This window comes from Furipterus horrens, unplaced genomic scaffold, assembly GCF_987537825.1.
Source record: "Furipterus horrens unplaced genomic scaffold, mFurHor1.1.pri manual_scaffold_1, whole genome shotgun sequence".
Lineage (NCBI taxonomy): Eukaryota > Metazoa > Chordata > Mammalia > Chiroptera > Furipteridae > Furipterus > Furipterus horrens.
Window position 1 is genome coordinate 157667585 of NW_028327171.1, and position 21636 is coordinate 157689220.

At 34.2% G+C, this 21636-nt stretch overlaps 1 protein-coding gene across 1 annotated transcript in view; it reads left to right on the top strand.

Annotated features, from left to right (window-relative positions):
* Positions 1 to 21636, top strand: part of SLC4A10 (solute carrier family 4 member 10) — a 278985-nt gene that overhangs the window by 94372 nt on the left and 162977 nt on the right. The window contains exon 2 of the mRNA XM_090280326.1: positions 1632 to 1713. Within this exon, the coding sequence (XP_090136452.1) occupies positions 1632 to 1713 (82 nt within the window). The remainder of the gene's footprint in view (positions 1 to 1631; positions 1714 to 21636) is intronic.

The following is a 21636-nucleotide window of genomic DNA, read 5'->3' on the forward strand; positions in this document are numbered from 1 at the left end:
ATCCTATCTTTATTTTCATTTTTTCTCTTATTCATAGTGTAGGGTTCCTTTTAGTCTGATTTCAAACACTTTGCCCTGACCTCAGCTCATGTTTTCAGAAAGACAAAGGACTACAGAGTTTAAAACATGTCTTTCTGCGCTATACTTTTATGATCTTTCTTGGTTGAAATATGTCTATAATTCTACAGTTGAAAGTACTGATTTTGTAAAACATGGATACCTAATTTTTATCAAGATTATGTTCAGGAATTAAAAAGCTTTCAAAGAAAAAAGAGAATTTTTGGAAGATCCATTTATCTTTAGTGTACCTTTTTATTTCTCTTTTTGTTGTTAGTCTTCACTTTTAAGACAATTTTAAATAGGTGTTCACAATCATATAAAGTATATTTTACTGTATTCAATATTTTTTATTTTTCCATTTCTGTATGCGTAAAATGAATTATGCTCACGCTTCTTCCCACTGTTTTATGGAGTACCAAATAAGTGAGTGTTTTGCTCTAAGATGGTACAAAATACAGACAATAGAACCTCTGCCCAGCCATTTAAAATAGGTTAAAAAAATAGAAACTGAATGAAAATTTAATGCACATGACTGTATTTTACAGTTTAATTTGAATAAAATGCATTGCACTGAAGCAAAATAATTAGAGTTGTAGTTTACCTAATAATTGCTACTAAGTGCTTTCAAGCGATTAGATCTCCCAAACCCCTTTTTTAATGACAGTGGAATTATGTCAACCATAGCATTAGTTGGGTTAATACTAATGATTCTTATATTTTCCATGTATAGTTCAAAATGTCACCTTGTTAACAAGAATTCTTTATCAGATATAAAAATGTGTGTAACTAAATTGACACGATAACTGTTTTCCATTTTTCATCTCGCTAACAAATGATGCCAACTGGAATGTTTGACTGCCTTTAATTTCATGGAAAACTGATTGATATTTCTTCTCTGAATATGTATGGCCAAATTAATCTTATATTCCTTAAGTTAACACTTGATAATCAAGTATAATAGTAATGAACAAGTGACTGAATTGAACCCCTAAAATATTAGATCATATTAAAAGTTTATTTTTCTGTTGTCTATGAGCTTTTGTTTGCCTCTGTTTATTTGTTGATTTTAGTTTTATATCCCACATATGAGTGAAATCATATGTTTTTTGACTTTCCCTGCATGACTTCTTTTGCTTAGAGTGATATTATAAAGATCCGTCCATGTTTTCTCAGTATTTCCTAGACACAGGCATGGTGGTTACCAGAGGGAAAGAGGGGTGGGGGGACTAGTAAAGGCTAAAGGGGCCCAAATATATGGTGAAAGAAGGAGATTTGACTTTGGCTGGTGAGCACATAATGCAACATACATATGTATCATAGAATTGTACACTTGAAGTTTTGTTAACCAATGTCACTCCAACAAATTTAACTTGAAAAGTTTGAAAACAGAAAAAAGAAAATACTTAGAGCTTCTAACCTTAAAAATTCCTTTATTAATTTTAATCATATTGTTATTTCTCTAACAGACATATTTTGTAAATAAACATTTTTATCTCTGAAAAAAAGTTTATTTTCTGAAATTAAGAGAATGTATGTACTATCATTTAGTCATCTTTTTTCCCATTCTACAGAGAAATGATGAAGAGGCAGTTGTGGATAGGGGTGGAACTCGTTCTATTCTCAAAACACACTTTGAGAAAGAAGACTTAGAAGGTAAGATGTTGTCCCTGCTTGGATAGCTATTCCTGACTTTGTTTTAAAGTGAAATGTGAAATTCATCACAATGTGGAGAACTGCAAAAGCTGATATAAGAGTAATGTTGGTGGTGGGTGGTGGACACGATTGTTCTGATGCAGTCTGGATTGCCAATAGGCAGACCTGAGAAGAGTAAGAACATTTGTTCAGGAGATATTTACTGAACCTCTGCTACACTTCAGGTACTGTGTTGTATTCCACTCTTTCAAAGAATTACAATCAACTGGAGAATAAAGAGAAAAGAATGATGACAGACACGCACATGTAGTGCTGTGTGAGAAGGGAGACTAGGACAGCAGGGCCATCTAACTCAGCCGATGCCGTCAGAGTAGGATGTCGCTGGAAGAGTTAAAGACAATCTGGTATTCTAATTTTACTCAGATATCTATGAGAGAGAGTTGTAGGCAGCATTTGCATTCTCTTCAATAAGAAGAAGGCCAGATACTTCAACAGGGAGGCAGTATATTCTAGTATTAGCTCTGAAACCAAATTCTACTGGTTTCAAATATTAGTTTTGCCTTATTTGCTATAGAAGCTTCAGCTAGTTATTTAACTTTTCTGCATCTTCATTTCCTCAACTATTGAAATATGGATAACAAAAGAAAATATTTTCTAAAAGTTTCATAATAAATAAGGGAGAAATACTTAGATTAGGACCAGACATAAGAGTCATGTAAGTATTGACAATTATCATTACATCACAATTTAATGTATATACACTAATAGTTCATTTTTATTTTTCACCAGAAATTATTACTAGTGAGATAAAAGGTATATGGTATTTTTCGTCTTTTGGTTGAAAAATGAAACCCAGGTAATCTCAAGTAAAACTAATCAGAGATAGCTCCTAATAATCCATCACAGCTGAGAAGTAAGGGTTTATTCCCTTAAGAATTTTAATATAACCACTTAAATTACAATTAAATTCATTATTCTTGTGTTTCATCTCTAGCTACAACAATTAAATAACAGGAAAATAATATAATGTATAGAGACAACCTTCACAAGTATATTTATTGTGTGCTTTACATTTTCCTTGGTGCACAGAAAATACCCAGATCTGGAAAGGTTATCCTCATTGGGTGTACGTAGTGATTTGCTATGCTATCCATATTCATTACACAAACTGAAGGGAGCAGAAATTTGCAAAACCTAAACTGATTATGGATCATAAAATAATTGTTTCTTGCATTTGAAGTGCCAGTATATCTGCAGCAAATTTGTGTTCCTGCTTGTGTTGACATCAACTGTACCTGTATTAACTTAACACACACAAAAAAGCCCAAAGAAGTTAGCCCCAAAATATACTCAATTCTAGGGAAATCCAGCTTAGGTTGAAAGACTATGATGGATAATCCACACATGGATAATTGGAAATTAACAGTTAATAATTTACAAATAATTCTAGTAGAATCCTGAATGGTCATTTTGGATGGAAAATACATAATGCAAAAAAATATTTAGTAAAGTCATTTTAGTTATTATATGAACATGAATTATATAACTTTCTTTTATTGGGCATGGTTAGGAAATATGGGTGACAGTAAACAATGCTTATTAAGACTTCTGATTGGCAAAACACAATTCATAAGCCAGGTTTTGTTTTCTTTTTTGATATCTATAGTGGATATTTTAATCCCAGAAGTGAATAATTTTGGCTCATTGGTGATTGAAATTAACATCATAGAATACAGGTGTAATGTAACATTTTAGACTTTTGAAGGAAAATCAGAAAACTTTTATTCATATTGACTTCATAAGTATTTCTTCTGGTCCCAAACCATACCACGCAGATAAACATCCTAGCATGTGAGAATGCTATAAAGGATTCTGCTGTGATACACACAAAGAATTACTCTGAATCAGAAAATAATGCAGGAGCAATGTGATAGATGGCAATGGTCTAGGAAAAATAAACTGGCAGCATAATATAAAATGGGTAGTGAGAAAGCATCAATTAGGAAGGTAGCATTACTGACGGTAATGGGGTGGTAGTTTCTCCCTTTGTGTAAAAGACTAGAGCTCTACTTTTTTAGAGTTTCTTTAGTAAGGAAGATAAAACACATTTTATAAAAATTTTTGTTCAATGAAAATTTTATTTATTTATTTTATCTTTCCAGCTTTATTGAGATATGATTGATATATAACTAAATTTAAGGTGTATGATATGATGATCTGATACACAAATTTAATGAGAAATAATTACTACAATAAGATTATTTAACACATCCATCATGTCACATAATTACCTTTTTTGTGTATGTGTAGTGAACATTTAAGACCACTCTTCTAGCAACATTCAAATATGTAATGCAGTGCTGTTAACTGTAGTCACCATGTTGTACAATAGATCCTTAGAACATATTCATTTTATAACTGGAAGTTTGTACTTTTTGGGCAATATCTCCCCATTTCCCCCACCCCTAGTCTATGGCAACCACTATTTCAATTAAAATTTTAAATTTGAAAATTACTGTTCCTCAGAACTGTGTATATGAGGTCTGTCTAGAAAATGTCCAGCCATTGTTAATATAATGAGAATGATTTACACATCATCGATGTGACCTGGCACCCAAGGAGAGTGGACTGGAATGTGCATGCGTGAGCAATTATAATTTCACTGTACTAGTCAGTGGGGGTTGTAGATGCCATTGAGTGAGCATGTGTACTGGTGGCCATCACATTCAAAATGACTGAGCAAGTAGAGAAATGGATATGCATCAAATTTCGTGTTAAACTTGAACATTCCTCTGCCAAAACTTCAGATGACTCAGAAGGCTGCAGCTATGGGCAATTGGTGATAGGCAGCTTCATCACGACCATGTGCCTGCTCATGCATCACATCTCTGCAGTGTTTTGTTGAAACATCAAATCACCTAGGTGACTCGGCCCCTCTGCAGTCCAGATTTGGCACCCAGCTACTTCTAGCTTTTCCCAAAACTAAAATCACCTTTGAGAGGAAAGAGATTTCGGACCATCCATGAGATTCAGGAAAATATAAACAACCAGCTGATGGCAATTCCAACAAAGGATTTTGCAGTGTTTTGAACAGTGGAAGAGATACTGGGAGAACTGTGTGAGGATCCGTGGTACCTATTTTGAAGGGGACTGAGGCATCTTTGTCTTATGTACAATGTTTCTTGTGTCTTCTTCAATAAATGTCTATTTTTCATATCACATGGTTAGATACCTCTGGACAGATCATGTATAGGTGAACTTAACTAGTAAAATTACTGGTATAATTTAACATCCTGAGTAGAGCTTGTGGAAATGCCAGATGGTTAAAATATAAAGTCTCGGGTGAAATATGTTTGATGGAAAATGATTAACTGAACAAAATCAACAGCTTGGTGTATACGAATACTCTAATGTTAGAGTATTCACATATAGCATATATTCTGATGACTGATATGTCAGGTGTGTAATTTTATCCCTCTGAATCTACTTATACTTCTGTTTTACATACATATTATATCATTTTCTCTCTTTTCCTCTTATTACATAAAATCAAGAGCATACAATTTTACTAGATTCTGTTCTCTTCCTATTTTCCTACATCATATAGTCAGTAAATTCTTTGAGTCTATCTTAGGGGTGTCTCTTTTCATCCTTTCTTTTTCTTTCTACTGCCTCTGCTCTAATTCTTTCCCTTTCTGTATACAATGCAGTATGTCTTTTCCCACAATCCACCCTCCTTAATATTGCTAATGTTCTTTCTAAACATTCTTCTGCTTCCAATGCTAAAATATAGATAGCAGTATTGAAGCTCTATAATTAGACCACCTCAGGATTTTTAGCAGAGCAATTATTGTTCAGATTAACCCATTTTTATTTTTGCTTTCCCACATCCTTGTGTGATTAGTAGTGTCTAAAGTATAAGAATACAAAAGGAGCAATGCATTAATACCCTTGAAATTCTTTCTTGTACTTGCCCTTTAGTACATGTGTAGTAGATACAACGCTAGACAAAACACACAACGCTCAGTTAAATTTGAACTTCAGATAAACAATGAGTAACTTTTGTATAGGTATGTCATGTAATATTTTTATCTTTTGAAAATTCCTAAACCTGGCAACCCTAGTAATAGATGTTATGATGAATCACCAATATCCCCCTTTTAAGTATTGAGGTACTTATTTCACCAGTTGCCCTGGGTGTTGCCTGCTGTTGGTTCATACCTAAATTCTTCCCTAGAAACTACCTTTAACTGAAGGGAGCTGCCTCTTACCTATGGGCATAATGAATTTAATTCATAGTCAGTGAAGGAGTTTAAAGCCCCTCCGCACCCCCAGATTGATAGAACTTTGGAGGGTTGTCTCAGTTTCAGAGCCTCTTATGGAATCAACTGAGACTTTATTGCAATTATACCATAATTTGTTTTCTTTTTCTACCCAATGCTGTGGCCCATATTTCTTCACAGATGTTATTGCTGACAGTTCTCTTCAACAAACCCCTTTAACACTCCTCAGTCTGTTTTCTGAAGAAACTGACCCACTAACTGATCATTTATGTGGTCCCTGAACAGTAGGCAGCCGTCCGTCTCGAGAGACGATGGTGTAGCTTCTTAAGAGTCTATCTGCACTGCCGAGAATGGTTATGCAGTCCGACTCGGGAGTGACACGGTATCTGTCTCCTCCCGTGTTGAATCGACATCTTACGATGACGCTGGAGTGTCCTCTCCAGTGAAGCTGAAGCTACAGAGCCTGGGCAGGGTGATATGGAGGGTCTGCTGTTGCCCATGCAGCAGACCCCCCCTCTCTTCGCAGCTGAAGGATCCAAGGGAAAGACGGAGTCAATACAGCTTGGCTTCAGGTGCGCCGCAGGAGTTGCCGGTGTTGACTACAACGTCAAACCGCCTTAGGGACTCCGGCTCCGGATTTTCTGTCGGGGTTTACTCCCTTAGCCTTTCCCCTGAAGAGGTATGCCGCAAGGCAGCGGAGGTTTTTTGGAGTCAGAGTTTTCCTTCTCTGCCCCTGAACAGTACTAATAGACATATTCAGTAATTGGCAGGACCTTCACATTGGCTTCTTAGTCTGTGGGGTTGAGAACTATTGCAGAGAGTGAGAAGTCTCTAAAACTCCTTGCCTTGGCCATGATAGTAAATGAAAATCAGTATTGCGTCTGTTGGGAAATGGCAGAGATTAGTGTCATTTTGAAAGACCAAAAGTATGTGCCAGTTTGGCCACTCAGAAATTTATTAAATCCTAGAGGATGTAGTAGACTATTGCAAAAGCAACCAAATGGTAACGTGAATTGCAGCTGCTGGATCAGTTGTAGAACTTTGCTAGAGCAGGTTAACATGGCCTCAGGTGTGTAGCGTGCAGCTGTTGACCTGGAAATTGCATTTTTAAAAATTATCATCAAGAAGGACAGCCAGAAATAAACATTCCTGTAGGAAGTACAACAATATGTATTTGCGGTCTTGCTCCAGGGTTGTGCTAATAATGCTCCTTCCTTGTGTCATAATAGAGTCCAAAGGGATTTGGACTGAGTGGATGTGCTATAGAGCATCACATTTGTTCGCTATATTGATTAAATGAACAAGAAGTGGCAAGTGTGTTGGAGAACTTGATTAGATGGGTGTATTCCAGAGTCTGTTTCCAAGCAAGTTTGAGTAAAGGATCAAAGAATGTGCAACACTACTAGCCTGAAACTCCAGGATGGATAGATGAATAGGTGGGGTCAGCTTCCACATGGGCCCAATGAAAATAACCAGGTACTCATTCAGTTACTCTTATTCACCTAGATTGTCTCTCTTCATTGTTCATCCTCGTCCAGCTTTTCTCAGAATGAATGTATGTACTTAAGATATGACCATTGTTATATCTTTTGCAGGCATAAAAGTAAATTAATGACAAGTCGCTAAAATAGTATATCTTAATAATAATTGGATGATAGTAAAGAGAAGGATAATAGCTAAAGATGTTTGCTATTATTATAGCCATTTTGACTGAACTGATCAATTTCCAATGAAGATGATACTGTCAAACAACTGGATTATTTTTATGAAAAAACTTTTTTAATATTGTTGTCTTGATAAAAATGCATAACATGAAATTGACCATCTTAACCATTTTTAAGTATATAGTTTAGCAGTGTTAAGTATATTCACATTGTTGTGTAACCAATCTCCAGAACTTTTTCATCTTGGAAAGCTGAAACTCTGTATACAACTCCCCAGTTCCTCCTCCCCCACCTCACTAGCAACCACCATTATACTTTTTGTTTCTATGGATCTGACTCCTTCATGTAAGTGAATCATGCAGTATTTTCTTTTTGTGACTGGCTTGTTCTACTAAGCACAATGTCATCAAAGTTCATCTATGTTGTAGCATGTGTTAGAATTTCCTTCCTTTTAAGTTTGAATAATATTCCATTGTATGTATACACTGTATTTCATTTATCTATTCATGTGTTGATGGACATGGCTGCTTCCATCGCTTGGCTAGTGTGAATAGTGCTGTTATCAACATGAGTGTGCAAATATGTCTTAGAGATCCTGATTTCAATTCTATTGAATATATACCTTAAGTGGGATTGCTGGATCATAGGGTAATTCTAGTTCTAATTTTTGGAGAAACTGCCATACAATTTCCCACAGCAGATAAACAACTTTGCATTCCCACCAACAGTGCACAAGAATTATAATATCTTCACATCCTCACCAACACTTGTGGCTTTCTTTCTTTCTTTTTCCCCTTTCTTTCTTTCCCTTCCTTCCTTCCTTCCTTCCTTCCTTCCTTCCTTCCTTCCTTCTTTCCTTCCTTTTTCCTTCCTTTTTATATTAGCCATCATAATGAGCATGAGATGATATCTTATTGTGGTTATTATTTGTATTTTCCTAATAATTAGTGATGTTGAGCATTTTTTTATATGCTTGTTGGCCATTTGTGTATCATCTTTGAAGAAATATCTGTTCCAGTCCTCTGCTCACTGTTCAGTTGTTGTTGTTGAGTTGTAGGAGTTCTTTATATATTATAGATATTAACCCCTTGTCGGATATATGATTTGCAAATATTTTCTCCCATTATATAGGTTGCATTTTCACTCTGTTAATTGTGTCTATTGATACACAAAAAATTTTACTTTTGATATAGTGCAATTTGTCTACTTTCACTTTTGTTGCCTGTGCTTTTTGTGGTGTGTCTAGGAAATCCCTGCCAAATCTATTGTTATAAAGCCTTTCCCTATATTTCCTTCTAATTTATAGTTTTTGGACTTAATATTTAGGTCTTTGATTCACTTTGAATTAATTTCTGTGTATGATATAGAATGTCTACACCTTTACTCTTCATTCCTTTGTTGCTTAACATTACACATGTTATAGCTTGCATTCTCTCTGCTGGTTAATCCCCCCCCCAAACCATTGATATATAAAGAACCTATTTAGTGACTATTATTTTTCATTTTATAGTGCCCGCTATTTTTATATTCTGAGAAAATAGAAAAGGTAGTAAAACCGCAGGAAAATTATTAAAGACTTTCTGTTAAAAAACTTTTAGATTATCTCATATCAAATCGGTGCCTTCTCATCTCCATTTATTAGCGATTTATCTCCACAAAGAATTAGAATGCCAGTTCTGCTCATATACTGATATTATCTGATCTCACCTGGCAGAATAATTATCTTCCTCCTCCCAACTTCTCTTTCTGAGTTTACACCTTTTCTTGTGTTACATATATTTGTTATTTTTCTTATTTGATTGTAAGCTTATTGAGGGGCAGATCTTCACCTTACACATATTTAAATTGTCTCATGATATCCAGCATTTTTTGTTAAACTAGATAGGTGCTAAAAATGTGTTGTACTGAATTGCATTTATATATAATTCAATGATGTGTAACTACTCATGTTAAAAGTTAAATTTATATAATGTAATTAGGGGCATAATTAACACTCATCAAATATTTAATTATCTTTCAAACAATTATCATGTAAACACAGTAATTTTAATTATGTTTCACTGTATCAAGAAAAATAAAGCAAGTTACATTTTAATGTTTTTCAAGAATTCATAAATTTAAAACTTTAATAGAAAAGTTAAACTAATCTTTAAATCTATGCCTACATATTAAACAAAAATGACATTTTCTATATCATAATTGCTTTTAGCAGATATTAAATTACTTTAAAGCCAAGGATTTAATAGAGAAATTCATGCCCATTTTTATATTCTTTTGCCCATTCCATATGAGGAAAAAAATTTGGTTTACTAGTTGATTTTCTTTTTGGACCACTTAATATATAATGGACCCAAGGTCCAGAGATAGTATAATTAAAGCACCTACCACAAAGCAATCATACAATATAATATTTTTAATAACACAGAGATTTATTCATTCACTTAAGAATTTGGGCAACAGGTTTTTTTTTAAAAGTATATTTTATTGATTATGTTGTTATGGTAGCTTCAATTTTTTTTCCTTTTGCCCCCTCTGCCCAGTACCCACCTTCCCTCCAGCACTCTCACCCCCCGTAGTTCATGTCCATGGGTCATGCATATATGTTCTTTGGCTTCAACCTTTCTTATATTATTCTTAACTTTCCCCTGTCTACTTTTTGTATTTATCAATTATACTTCTTAATCCCTGCACCATTTCCTCATTCCTCCCCCCTCCCCTTCCTAGGTGATAACCCTCCAAATGATCCCCATACCTATGATTCTGTTCCTATTCTGGTTTGCTTAGTTGGATTTTGTTTTTATTTTTTAGATTCAGTTGTTGATAGGTGTGAGTTTATTGTCATTTTAATGTTCATAATTTTGATCTTTTTTTCTTAAGTTAGCCACTTTGACATTTCATATAATAATGGCTTGGTGATGATTAACTCCTTTAGTTTTACCTTGTCTGGGAAGCACTTTATCTGCCTTTCCATTGTAAATGATAGCTTTGCTGGATAGAATAATCTTGGTTTAATCTTGCCTGCAAAGTTTCTTTTGAGAAATAAGCTTATAGTCTCATAAGCACCCCTTTGTAGATAACTCTCTGCTTTTCTCTTGCGACTTTTAAGATTCTCTTTATCTTTAACCTTTGGCATTTTAATTATGATGTGTCTTGGTGTGGTCCTTTTTGGGTAGAGCTTGTTTGGGACTCTCTGTGCTTCCTGGACTTGTATGTCTATTTCCTTCACCACATATGGGGAGTTTTCCTTCATTATTTTCTCACATAAGTTATCAATTTCTTGCTCTTCCTCTTCTTCTGGCACCCCTATGATTTGGATGTTGGCATATTTAAAGTTGTCCCAGAGGTTCCTAAGTCTCTCCTCACGTTTTTCAATTCTTGTTTCCTCATTCTGTACTGGTTGACTGTTTTTTTGCTCCTTATGTTCTAAATCATTGATTTGAACCCCAGTTTCCTTCCTTTCACCATTGGTTTTGTGTGGATTTTTCTTCATTTCATTTAGCATAGCCTTCAATTCTTCCTTAATACAGTTGCCAATTCTTAAGGATATCTGTCAAGTCTGTGAACATCTTTATCACCAGTGTTTTGAATACTTCATCTGTTAAGTTGGCTTTCACTTTGTTTGTTAGGTTGGCTATCTCCTCGACATTTAGTTCTCCCACTGGAACCTTGATCCATTCCCCTTTTTGGGCCATACTTCTCTGTCTCCACATCTTGACAGACTCCTGTGTTTGTTTGCCTCTGTGTCTTAGGCAGAGCTGTTGCTTCTGTTACATTGTAAGGGGCAGAGCCTTAATTTGTCAGTACAGGGTGACCTGTTTCACCACATTGTGGTGGTGTATGTCGGGGAGGGGTCAGAGAGGGAATAACGCTGCTTTCTCAGCACTCGCCCCTTTTCCAGGCACTTCTCCCACTGTGTATGGGACCGGCACCTCTTTAGTTGTTACCCTGGTTGTCGTTCCCAGAGTGGTGGGTCTGCGGATATTCTAGGACTGTGGGGGCCCTTTAAACAAGCAGACTCTGTTGAGAGACTGGCTGTTTCTTCCTCCACCACAATCCCCACTTGTTTACACAGTCAGAAGCAATGAGGCTTTATTTTCCCTGGCGCTGGGATTGTGAGCTCTGTGATCTTGTCTGGTGCTGGGAGCACTCCCCAGGTGTCCCTCCTGGCTTTTTAAAATGTGTGGCTGCACCTTCCAGCAGCCTACTGCCACCGCCACTGCCGCTGCCACCACTGCCACCACTGCTGCTGCCACCACACCTCGTCCTCTCTGCCCTGGCTCCGCCCCTCCTACCTGTCCGGATGAGTATTTCTTCTTTATATCTTTATTTGCTGGTCTTCCATGCAGCTCAGTTTTTGGAACTTCTGGTTTTCTCTAGTTTTGAGGTAGCTGTATTCCTTCTTAGTTGTCCATACAACATAATTTTGATTTATCAGTGGTAACCTGTTACTTTCTTCATTTCATTCAATACATTCCTCAGCACTTAAGAGAACTAAAATGGTTTTCTGACCATAATCATTGTAATGTCCAAAGTATTTTCATTAAAAAAAAAGATAAAAATTGCTGATCCTATAATTATAATCCAATATTTTGCAACAAAAGTAAAAAAGTATTTTAGAGAAAAAAGGAAAGCAAAAGCTAAAAGTTAGGCCTGGACTTTTTCTTTATAATCTTTTATCTCCAAAAGTTGACACGAGAAGGAAAAAGTGGATTCTGCTGAGAGAAATCAAAGTTGGTTTCACAGAGAGAGAGGTGGGCTTTGAAGGAGAATTGGGGTTCTGAAGGCAAGAAGAAAGGATCAGTTACATTCTGGGAATGGTAAATATGGTGTGGCTAAAGCATTGGTAGAGTGTGCATGAGGGTACAGAAGTGACTGGAAATGAAGGTTAAATATCTGCATGAGGTAGATCAGATAGTGGAGAATGAGTTAATCTTTGAATTTACTCAGTGAAGTAACTACTATTATGATCTACATTTTACAAATAAAGAAACTAAAACACAAAAGATTGACTTGCCCAGTCCATGTAACTAGCAAGGCACAGATCAGGAATTCAGATTCACAGGGGTCTGGATTTTTAACAACTATATTATAGAATGAAAGATAATGGTGAATCTTGTTTTTTTTTAAAGTGACTGAATGCAGCAAGATGACTATTAACTGGAAGACTGAGGCACATTTGCTCACTTGATCATGACTATTTTTAAAAGTTTAGACTGTCATGTTATGAAGTAGTAAGGAATTTGATAATTAGCACCCATATCACAATAGTTTCCAAGTGATTTTGCAAACATTTAAAAAGTTTTATAGTTAGTAAATTCTCATTAGACATATTTATTCTCACAAATTGGAAAAAGACCTTTCTCTCACTGGAGATTATTTTTATTATAACCTCATGTTCCCTTAATTTAAATTTCTGTCTCTGCTATACCACAAAATAAATAATCTTATTGTTTATTCATTCCAGATATCTTTTCATTGAAAAAGAAAGAACAATATTTTCCCTGATATTATGGTTAATTTTCATGTAGTGTTGTTGACAACAGGATTAAAGTCAATCGATGGGGCAATTCTAAGTCATATTTAATCCACTGGTAATAATTAGTAGAGTTAATTAATTACTCAGAATCCATTTGAAATCATACATTTTGTGTGTCAAACACTTTGGATATTTGAGATGGGAATTAGGCAGACAGACTAATATTGAAGATTTCAGGGAAAAAGAAAAAGCAAACAGTAAATTTTATTCCCTTATTGAACTATCTCTTTGCTACCTGTACACATTGTGTAATGAACTGTTCTATTTTTTTTCATGGGTATCCTAAGTATAAAAACCAAAGAAGAGACTATTCTCTTAAAGTCTTTAATCATGGAGTTTGATTTTATTTCTAAAAGTACCTCTCAGGTAAGCTATACATCATTTTTATGATTATTTATTTTAATTGTTTCACATAATTTTTATATGTGATCCACATCAATTTTTTGATAAATAATTTATTCATGACATTCTGTCTATTTGAAGTGAGGGGTAACTTGATAGTTATTTATAGTCCGCTTTTACAGTATATTGTTATTCTAAGTAAATTTGAAAGATCTAAAGTATTTTTCTAAATTTGCACATGGTTTATTAGACTATTTGCAAGTAGTTAATAGATGTGTTTACATAAGGATAGTAACATATTCTAATGTACATATGTGGCTAAAAAATCCTACAAATTTATGTTTTCATAATTTAGGGATCCTTGTTATACATTTTGCATCCCTAGCTTAGGATGCCAGTTTTTAGGCTGTCAATTTTAGAATAAGAGCCTATATTGTAAATCTGTCTCCACCACTCTTTATAAGTCAGACTCTGTTTCATTCTATTCTCTTCCTATTAAAGGCACAGTACAACATTTGGGGTATTTGCTCTTTATGTGACTTAAAGACCTGTCTTCTGTGAATGAGGATAACTGTGCTTGTGTATGTATGTTTATGTAACACTTTCAATTACTATTTCAGAGATATAATAGGTGAAAAGAAATAATTTTTTATCACATTAAATATAATTTTATAAATATTAAGGGAATTGTACAGCAAATAAATTATTAAATCATCTTTATTTCTTAAATATTTTTCTTGAAAAATATTTGAAGACAAACCATAAATGACTGAAGTTTCTTAGTACAGGGTGGAGCAAAAGTAGGTTCACAGTTGTTTGTCTGGAAAATAATACAATAATTAATTCATAATAATACAAGAATAAACTGTTTTGTGTACTCACAACTGTAAACCTACTTTTGCTACACCTTATATTTATGATAGAGGTTATATTAACACTATACTTTTGTTGTAAGTTTTCTAGATATCTGAGACTTACATGTATTCATTATATAGTTATATAGTTTAATAGTGTGGGAGTGGTGCTATGAAACTGACATTGTAAAGTTGGTCAACTTAGTCTACTTCATGATTAATTTCTTAAATTTCTATTTCAGTTGCTAATCTTTCCTTAGAGCTGTTCTACTTTAAACTCCTAGGCTGCATGCAATCATAGCCTCCACAGGTTATCTCCTTTCTATAGCATCTTCTCACAATATAAGCAGGAGCAGACTACAAATCAATGAGGACTTTTCTCATGCAGTTGTCATCATTCACCAATATTAATTATGTGCTAATGGGATACAATCACTATTTCATGCTCTTCATTCTCCAAGGAGGTTTAGATACTAGTGCTGTCAATAGAGCACTTGAGTCCCTGTTGGAAATAAATCACACTGGCCACTTTGCACATAAATGTTTACAGTTAAAATTATCAATGGATATAAATGCTGATAATAATAAATATGTGTTAAATAATTGAAAGAGGTAATAATGTTCTTGATTTTTGAATAATATATGCCTATAATTTTAGCAGTACAGGTAGTACTGGAATCTTAATAGAATTGATTCCATTTTGGGTACAAGTATTCTGAGATTACTTTTTTGAATGCTCTCTTGTATTTTCTCTCAGTGACTTTGTTTACTGCTCCATTCTATCCTACTGACTTAGTATGTCAACACTGCTAATGGCACAATGAAAAATAAATCTAACTTTCTTTCCATCCTTTCTCTATAATTTCTACCACCTAATGAGCTTCAGGTGGGAAGATAATAAAGGAAACCAAAATGATTAAAATCATAATTAGGGGAAGGTAAAATTTTAATTTTCTGCTGGTAAATTAAGCTTTTGTTTGTCCCTGCAACAGGAAGATATTAATATTCTTACTGACAATTTTAATAACTTCTTCTAAATTACCTTAGGAGCATTTATAATAAAAGTATTACAGTCTTATTAGCAAAAGATTTCTAATTTCTAGCTCAAGTATTTAGAATTATACCTATTTGTTTCTTTGCATAACTCAGTTTTTTTCCTTATAATAATAAATTGCCATCCATGAATTATTTAGATGTTAGTATAAAGGAGGATATTTTATGACATCTCAGTGATTAAGAGAAAACAATAGTGTCAGTGACACCAGTGCAATTAATAACAATATCGATCACGAAAATGAAAGTCATCTTTAATAAACTGAGATACTGACTTATATAAATGGCTTATTCCTCTCCTGCTATCTCACTTTAATTTTTTCTTCAGGTTGATTGATCTGCATCCTTTTTAACTATTAAAAGAAAAAGCTCTCTTAATTACCAACTACAGTGGCTCTTGGTCCTCAGCGATTTTGAGTTCTCTATTTTTTTTTACCATTTTGTCATACCGGTTTTAAAAATCGAATTTATTGGGGTGACATTTGTTTACAAAACCATACAGGTTTCATGTGTACAACTCAACAAAACATTATCATCTGCACACTCACTGCATCATGCACCCATTGCCCAAAGCAAATTCTCTTTTCATCCCAATTTATCCCCCCTTTACCCATTGCCACTTACCCTCACTCCCCCTTTCCCTCTGGCTATCACTGTACTGGTGTCTGTGTCTATGTGTTATACATATGCTTTGTTTTTTACTTAATCCCTTCACCTTTCATCTGCTCTCCCCACCTCCCCTCCCCTCTGACAGCTGTCAGTCCAACCTATGTGTCCATTCCTCTGTTTCTTTTTGTTTGCCAGTTTATTTTGTTCATTAGATTCTGCATATAAGTGAGATCGTAGGGTGTTTGCCTTTATCTGACTGGCTTATTTCACTTAGCATAATAATCTAAGGTTCGTCCATGTTGTTGCAAAGGTTAAGATTTCTTTTTATTTATTTATTTTTTTACAGACGAGTAGTATTACATTGCGTAAATGTACCATAGCTTTTCTTTTTCTTTTCATCTTATTTTAATGGCAGCAATGGTTAAATATAATGTATAACAGAACATGGCTAACATTTTATCAAAACACTTTTTCTAATTTTTTAATACCGTGGAATTCCATTTTAAATGAAAACACATCAAATACTATCATAGGAGAAAAACAATTTACGAAGTTCAATTTACATGTAATTGCAGCTTTTTTTTTTTAAATCCACTTGGGCTGCTTCCAGATCTTGGCTCTTGTAAATAACACAGCAATGAACATAGTGGTGCATGAGTGCATATGCTCTTTTGAATCAGTGTTTAGGATGTCTTTGGATATATTCCCAGAAGTTGAGATCACTGGGTCAAAAGGCAGTTCCATTTTAAAATTTTGAGGAAACTTCATACTGTTTCTACAGTGGCAGCACAGTTTGCCTTCCCACGAACAGTGCATGAGGATTCCCTTTTCTCCACATCCTCACCACCACTTGTTTGTTGATTTATTGATGATGGCCATTCTGACAGGCATGAGGTGATATCTCATTGAGGTTTTAATTTGCATCTCTCTGATGGCTAGTGATGGTGAACATTTTTTCATATATCTATTGGCCAGCTTATGTCCTCTTTGGAGAAGTGTCTCTTCAGATCCTTTGCCCGTATCTTAATTGGGTTGTCTTCTTGGTATTGAGTTGGATAAATTCTTTATGTATTTTGGAAATTAATCCCTTATCAGATATATCATTGACAAATACGTTCTCCCATCAGTGGGTTACCTTTTCATGTTGTTGATGGCTTCTTTTGCTGTGCAAAATCTTCTTAGTTTGAAGTCCCATTTGTTAATTTTTTTCCTTTGTTTCACTTGCCACAGAAGATATATGGGGAAAAATATTGCTATGAGAAATGTCCCAAATTTTACTGCTTATGTTTTCTTCTAGAATTTTTATGGTTTCACAACTTACGTTTAAATTTTTAATCATTTTGAGTTTATTCTTATGTACATGAATGGTGTAAGTTGGTGTAGTTTCATTGTTTTGCAAGTATCTGTCCAATTTTCCCAACACCATTTATTGAAGAGACTGTCTTTACTTACTGTATGTTCTTGCCTCCCTTGTCAAATATTAATCGACCATAAAGGCTTTATGTTTGTGCTTTCTATTTTGTCTCATTGATTTATGTACTTGTTCTTATGCCAATATCATGCTGTTTTGATTACTATGGTCTTGTAGAATAGTGTGATACCTTTGTTCTTCTTTCTCAAGATTGCTGAGGCTATTTGGGATCTTTTTGGTTCCATATAAATTTTTGGAATATTTGTTCTAGATTTTTGAGGTATGCCATTTGCATTTTAATAGGAATTGCATTGAATCTGTCAATAGCTTCAGGTAGTATGGGCATTTTAATGGTGTTAATTTTTTCTATCCATGAACACAGTATATGAGTCCACTTATCTGTATCTTCCTCAATTTCTTACTTCACTATCTTATAAATTTTCTAGTACAGGTCTTTTACTTTTTCCTTAGTTAAATTTATTCTTAGGTACCTTATTTTTTTGTTGCAATAGTTGATGAGATTGTTTTCCTAATTTCATTTTATGATAGTTCATTCTTGATGTATAAAAATGCCACCAATCTCTGAATATTAATTTTGTATCCTGCTATTTTGCCAAATTCACTTATTAGACCTATTAGTTTTTTGGTGAAGTCTTTAGGGTTTTCTATGTACAATATCATGTCATCTGCAAATAATGACAGTTTTACCTCCTCCTTCTCCAGAAATTTTCCTTGCTAGCCCAGATTATCCTTAGTTTCACTCTGTTATGAACTCCTGCAGAATTTAATACCTGGTACCACACATCATTAACTTTAATGCAGATCAGTATTTTTTTGTTTTACTGCTTTTATTTGTATTATTTGTTGTTGTTCCCATTGAATGTGAATCCTTAACAATTGGAAGGTTATTCTTTTTTAAGTGCAGGTATCATAACCTGTAAGCATTCCTTATTGTCCTGTTTCTTGACTAATTTGAGCTCTAAGCCTCTCTTAGAGCACTGTAAATATCTAGCCTCAAGCAGTCTTATAACATTAAAATTGAGAGTTCTCCTGTCCTTTTCTTATAAAACACATATTGTTAGGATTCATTCATTTACTCAAGAAATATTGTGGCTTACTGTGTTCCAAGTTAAAAACAACACTGCTATCTCGAGATACAAACTAATATAATGCTGTTTTGCTCAAGACAGTGTTATAAACTTACAGGAAATAGTATTTTTGGAAAATATGTCACAGTACCTTCTAAACTTGTAAATTTCAAACAACTTTTTTGTTTTTGTTTTTTAATCTATGGCTTTTTTGATGAGCAACTTTAGCACTTTCAAGATATCTATTTTCTGTATAGAATAGCCACAGTCATGTGGCCTTTGTTTTGTAGTGGTTACAGATATGGCCCTAGGGTCAAGTGACTCCAACCAGCAGTGTTAGGCTTTCTTTGTCATTCAGCAAAGCAACTGCAAGAAACAACAGGGCAGTAGCCAAATAGTATCTCTTTGCTTTACATACACACAGTCACTTACACTGGCTTGGTCTCTTTTCTTTCTGTTGCCTTCCCTCAGCAGAGAATTTGTGTTTGACTTAGAGTTCTTTGATATATTATGGTAAATGATGTCTTGTAGTATTTTCTGACTGTAGACTCTCTATGAAATTAAAGATCACATGCTCAGTCAGTTTAATGTACTTGACTTTTCCCCGTGATTGACACATCTAAGTAAGATGGCTGTAGCAACTTACTAATTATGCACCAGCTGTGTTGTATTCATTGCATAGAAAAAACATAGCTTGACTCCTCCCTTGCCAGCTAAATAAAAGAGAATAGTTTATTATTATTATTATTAATCACAGTAAGATTCCTTTCTACCCCCAAATGCATCCCTTTCCTCACTGCATTTTGTAAACAGTATACTGTGATCACAGCCACATCAAGTACCGGTATCTCTTATCTAATAAAAATATTTACAATAATTCTAGACCTGCTCAACAAGAGAATATCCACACAATTTTAAGTATCAAAAACCAGGGTTTGTTAGTAAGATTTGTGCTTAAAAAGCAGTGTTCTTTTTAATGAATCCTTTGTTTTTCTAATGGGAAAATTGTATTTTCCCTCAATCTACATACAGGTAAATTCTGAATAAATTTTAGTGTTCTGTGCTTATCTCAAAAACAACTTTTCTCTTGGTATTATTGTTCCATTCTTCCTAAAATTTTCAAAATTAATTCATATCTCAATAATCTATATTTTTATTACTTTTGGTGTTTTTAACATGTTATTAAGTTAATTTGTTGACTATTTTGACTAATTAAAAAAATACTCATTTGAAAGGATTCCCTTTTAAAAATTTTGGCCTTTATCATAAAATAAAAATTATTCCTATATAACCTTGAAAAATAATTTAGATTAGGTTCAATAAATGCCAAATCATTTCAGAATACAGTAGTCCCTCTCTATATTGCGGTTTACTTATCGTGGCCTTGCTGTATTGTGGGATTTTTAAAAATATTATATTTAATTATTTATCATTTTTTTCTATATTGCAGGATTTTGTAGTACTGCATATGTATGTTGTTAAAGTTACATAGGTTTAAGAGTGTAGAATATGTTTAAGAACATAAGTAGTGTTTATAAAAGAGTGGAAAAGGTTAATAAGGGAGTGGGAAAGGTTAATAAGGGACTGGGAATGGTTTATAAGTGTGTGGGAAGGGTTTATAAAGCCTTAAAATATATATAAATACTAAAATAAAGGTAAGGTTCCTACTTCGTGGATTTTCACTTATCACGGGGGGATCTAAAATGTAATACCTGTGGTAAGTGAGGTAATACTGTAATGACATTTATTGCTGAGTTTCTTGAATATCTATGAGAATTAAAATTCAATTTTGGATATAACATTATAGGAAAAATTTATGGTGATATTAACATGGAAATGTTATTTATTTAAATACAGTTTTCCACAGGATCAGAGCTCATTTGCTAGTTCCAGGTTATCACAGTTGGGATTTAAAAAGTTGTCAATATAGAAAGGAGCAGGAAGACAATGAAATAGGACAGGAATATTTTATTTTGCCTTTGTATTCCTTTAAGGCACTGAAAGTAAGGACAATGAAGAGGAAAGGGAACTAACAAATATTAGTATCTTCTGTATTATAGGCCTCATGTTTAATATATTTTGTCTATTGCATTATCTCACATATTTGTTGAAACCCGCTAAGCTCATTGATAAGTTTTTAATATCTATATTAATTTTGTCCTAAAAGCAAACATGAGGTTTTTGCATCAGGCACAGACTATTATTATTACTTATAGCAATAACCACACTGGTCTCCATGCCCCATTTTCCCCCTTCAGGGTGGGTGATGAGAGCCAATGGTTATACACACAGGAAGGGAGCCCTAAGATTATAAATCTGGGAATTTATATAGGAATTGCTATATAGCTGTCCTCTTTCCTGAGAGAGGAATCTTCTCTCCCTTACAAATAAATCATAGGAAAAAAGGAGGAAGGCCCCCAGCTTAAAGCCTTTGGAATATAAACTAGTAGCTCTGGGGCTTCATTATCTTTGAAATGTAAACACGTAAATCTGGGAGATGTACCTATATCTCTTTGAAGATCTCTGTTCAGTGAACCTTTAACTTCCGAAGCTTATCCTTGAACCCAGATTCCACTGTTCTTTGCTTTAGATATCTTTAATCATGCAGAAACGTGAAAATATTTTCTCTATGTCATTGCAACCATAAATGTGGTAGTTTCAATACTGTTGTAATGAAATTTGTGGCCATTAGCTTTGCTTCCATTCTTAATTTTAATAATGTGCTTACTAGCATAATGCATTATTATGCCTGTTATTTATAATTTTACTTAAAATATCATCTCTATTTATATACTCAGTAAAAATTTATTGAGCACCAAGAACTGTCAAGCACTATTTTAGATAGTTGGAATATATTTTAAAAGACAGTGGGAAGTTCCCATGTGGCAGTGAGCACCGTAAGGAAGCCTGATGGCAGGAGTGAGGGGGAGCAAGGGGGATATCATCAGGAAAGGATATCTGAGTTACAGGAATGGGGTGTGCAGATCACAGAGGGCCTTGCAAAGCATTAAAAAAACCTTGGCTTTTTCTCTGAGTGAAATGGAGTGACATAAGAAGGTTTAGTTGAGGAATGATGTGATTGA